This window comes from Octopus bimaculoides, chromosome 3 (genome assembly GCF_001194135.2).
Source record: "Octopus bimaculoides isolate UCB-OBI-ISO-001 chromosome 3, ASM119413v2, whole genome shotgun sequence".
NCBI lineage: Eukaryota > Metazoa > Mollusca > Cephalopoda > Octopoda > Octopodidae > Octopus > Octopus bimaculoides.
In genome coordinates this window covers 24,943,639-24,947,839 of record NC_068983.1, presented here as the reverse complement: position 1 = coordinate 24,947,839, position 4,201 = coordinate 24,943,639, and the positions used below count along the sequence as shown (strand labels likewise).

The 4,201-nt window shown below is 35.9% G+C and overlaps 1 protein-coding gene across 2 annotated transcripts in view; it reads right to left on the bottom strand.

The window, feature by feature from the left end:
• Positions 1–4,201, bottom strand: part of LOC106882324 (uncharacterized) — a 34,216-nt gene that overhangs the window by 6,838 nt on the left and 23,177 nt on the right. The window contains exons 11-12 of one of the 2 annotated variants that reach the window (XM_014932966.2): positions 3,897–4,172; positions 501–644 (exon numbers count right to left, since the gene is read on the bottom strand). In XM_014932966.2, coding sequence (XP_014788452.1) covers positions 501–644; positions 3,897–4,172 — 420 coding nt within the window. The remainder of the gene's footprint in view (positions 1–500; positions 645–3,896; positions 4,173–4,201) is intronic. The other variant, XM_014932967.2, reaches the window with a different exon arrangement.

Here is a 4,201-nt window from a genome sequence, read left to right as displayed (position 1 = left end):
AGTAGGGGCCGAAACCGGACGTGGTTCCTCCTGATGATGTCTTGAGCTAACTGGATCCTAATCCACCAAGGGAAGGTATGTCAGAAGAAAGTAATTCAACAACGCGGGTTGATGAACCGTAAGACGTGTAACCAGAACCTCGTGGAAAATAACCATAGCGAGGGACATTCCACAGTTGAATTAGAACAGTCACAAACAGTGAAAGAAGACATGCACCCAACACCAGAGCTGAAGACACCTCCGAAAGGAGGGGCCCCGCCACGTCAAAACGGTAGAGGAGTAGGGGCCGAAACCGGACGTGGTTCCTCCTGATGATGTCTTGAGCTAACTGGATCTTATAAAGGAGCTGTTGTGGTAGCAAACTACGAAACATGGTTGAAATTTCCATGGTATAGAAGTAAAACTTCATTTTGCGTGAATGCACGAAGAAAATAATTCATTTATATTCAGGTCAAGCACTAAATAATTTTACAAACTGTTTACATGAAAAAATGCCATACCTTTCTTGAGGACAGATGATCCATTAACGTCATTTTGAATTGGTAAGGTTGTGTATGTTGGTTGAGCCTCCTTTGGTGGGACCGAAGTTGTTTGAAGCTTCTCCTTTCCACTAACTGTTTTCAATGAAGTTTTGTTTCTGTATTCTGTAAAATAATATGCTCAGATGCCAATCATCTTATACGATTAAAGGAACAATAAATATGTACATAAAAGATCATAGTATATGTATGGTGAAATCTGCGTTCTACACTACAGGTTTAAAATGGGATGACCACATATAAACATCACCGACAAAAATTTAGTAAATCAATATTATCGTCTAATATTGCTGTATTTTGGGAGGGCCAAACTACCAATATAAGTACTCAACTGTGTATGTTTCACTTTAGTTTTATAATCAATCAATTAGATCATTAATCCGTTGATCAATTGATGAATCAATCAGTCAAAGTTCTTTCGCGATAAGATGTGGTACTACTACTACTAATAATAATAACCCTTTCTACAAAAGGTACAATATCTGGAATTTGGGGGTGAGGTCTAATCGATTACATCGACCCCTGTGTTTCACTGGTACTTAATTTATCGACTCCGAAAGGATGAAACGCAAAGTCGACCTCGGCAGGATTTGAACTCAGAACGTAAAGACGGGCAAAATGCCGCGAAGTATTTTGCCTGGCGTGCTAACAATTCTGCCAGCTCACCGCCCTCTTCATGATGATACTAATAATAATAATAATAATAATAATAATAATAATAATAATAATAATAATAATAATAATAATAATAATAATAATAATAATAATAATAATAATAATAATAATAATAATAATAATAATAATAATAATAATAATAATAATAATAATAATAATAATAATTTCATATTTTTCCACAAGGGCAGCCATTTCGGGGGAAGGGATGAGTCGATTACATCGCGCCCGAAAGAATGTAAGAGCGTAAAGACCGACGAAATGCCGCTAAGCATTTTGTCTGGCGTGCTAACGGTTCTACCAGTTCGACACCTTAAACAATAACAACAGCAACAACAACAACAATAATAATAATATTTTAAAAGGATTGACGTAACTCTTCACAAAGGTAAGCAGACAAGACCAAGAGCGCATTGTGATTGCAATAGATATTTTATTGGTTGAACGATATTTCGACAGCCAGCCTGTCTCTGTCGAGTTCAAAATAGAAGGTGATAAAAATTCAAAATTATAGAATTCAAATTTAAAATATGAACGCGAGAAACCAGCATCCACAAGTTGATGGAATGAAATCATCAGTCTTTAAGTTTCGATTTTATAACTGGCGAAAAGGAAAAGACAGAAAAAAATAACGAGAAAAAAAAGAAAAGAAAACAGAAACGGAAAAAGAAGAATATTTAATCAAATAGTTTTTTGTAAATCCAAGGTGTGATGTTAATAACCGGCAAACATTTCTCCTCATGCATTTTGAGTATTGAAAGTGAAGCAGATTCAGAATATTTTCTGAGACTATGCGCTTTCAAGTCTTTTTCAAAATTTCAGCCCTTTGAAGCAAAATGTTCAGCAAGTTCCTACGAACTACTGTTGATGTGACTGACGTCATATCTGTGCCCATTAAATCTTTTGTTTAATTGTTCTGTTGACCAGATTTTTATTTTGAACTCTACAAAGACAGGCTTGCTGTCGAAATATCGTTCAATCAATAAAATTATCTGTTGCCATCGCATCGCGCTCCTCATCTTGTCTAATAATAATAATAATAATAATAATAATAATAATAATAATAATAATGATTTCAAATTTTTCCACAAGGGCAGCCATTTTTGGAGAGGGGATAATTCGATTACATTGACCCTAGTGTTTCACTACTACATAATTTATCGGCCCCGAAAGGATGAAAGGCAAAGTCGACCCTAGCGGAATTTGTACTCAGAACGTAGCAACGGGCTAAATACCGCTAAGCACTTTGCCCTGCGTGCTAATAATTCTGCCTGCTCACCACCTTAACAATAATAATAATCCTTTTTACTATTATCATAAGAAGGAATTTGTGGGGAGGAGAGTTGATCACATCGACCGCAGTACTTGACTGATACTTATTTCATTGACCCTGAAAGGATGAAAGGCGAAATGAAACTCGGCGGACTTTGAACTCAGAACATAGCAACGGGTGAAATACCGCTAAGCACTTCGCCCAGCATGCTAAAGATTCTGCTCGCTCACGGCCTTAAAAATAATGATGATGATGATGACGACGACGACGACGATAATAGTAATGATGATAATAATAATAATAATAATAATAATAATAATAATAATAATGTATAATAAAAAAAATATTCAGACAAATACATAACAAAAACACCAGGACTTACAAATATATATAACATACAGAAAATTGCACTACTTGGCACTGCACACATCCTACGCAAAACACTTTCAATACAGTAACCATAAGAGCATCACAGCAAACCACAGCACATACCCAAGGCACACAGAGCTGCGCTCGATAGTGAAGTGAAAGCACGTTATAAAAATAAAACTACTGAACAATAATAATAATAATAATAATAATAATAATAATAATAATAATGGTCAGTACAAGTGCCATGAATGAAAGGACATTTTAAACAGCAGATGTTTAAACAGAATCAAAACTTAAAAAATAAAACTGGCAAAGAAACAAATGTATAGAAAAAGCACGGACTGAAACATTGAAGAAGCAGCGCAGCTATCTGGAGCAACTGAAGGAATCCTATAGATTCAGAATTCTTCTAATATGGGCATGTATCTGCTTCCTCACGTTTCTATCCGTCTTACGGACATATCCTGATAAAACGTAAGTCATCCGCGCCACGTTTACCCACATTCCAGCCAATTTACTAGAGGGCTGCACCTCCCACTATTCAATCGCTTTCTACTTGAAGAGTAGTTTAAAAACGCTAATGAAAACTTAGTGGGGGAAAAAAAAAGATATCTGTGTTCAAGCCTTTTAAATTTCTCCACCATACACCCCATTTTCGCAACAGCTATCAGATAGAGGAAACCTGTTAGCTGTTTTTGATTCATGTGATAGACTCGGCTCAAAATTAGATCTGTTCATCAAACAGTTGTTCAGTGTAACATCACGAGTTAGAAATGTGTTGACACAGTAGTGTGAGAGACATAGTGCTGAACTATTTATTCATCCTGCGTACATCTGTAATTGTTGCACAAGAACAGTACTTATATTATTCACCACTGAAGGATGAAAAATAAAACTAATCACAATGAGATTTGGACGCGAAATGTAACGGCACATAACATTGTCTGTCTTTATGCCTGTTTTGCCAACATACTTACTTTGAACATTGAATACGCTAATAAAAACAAAACGTAATAAACTGCAATAAACTGAATCGATACCTTGAACATGAAAAACAGTGTTTGCCATACTTCCTCCACAGAAAGCAGCACTATCTCCTGTACACCGCTCATTACAGTTTATCTCAGGAAGCTGACGAGAGCGGTAATGGTTTCCACAAAAACACTGCATGCCGAATTGTAAACCACCATAAACGTAATCATTATTTACACAAAATGTCAAACACTGTGCGATAGTCATACTGTCAGATGTCAAGACACTTCCCTGGAGAGTCCTCTTTGGTAAAGAATCTTGCCAGCAGCCAAGATAAGTTCCTTCTGCCAAAAAAAAAAAAAAAAAAAAAAAA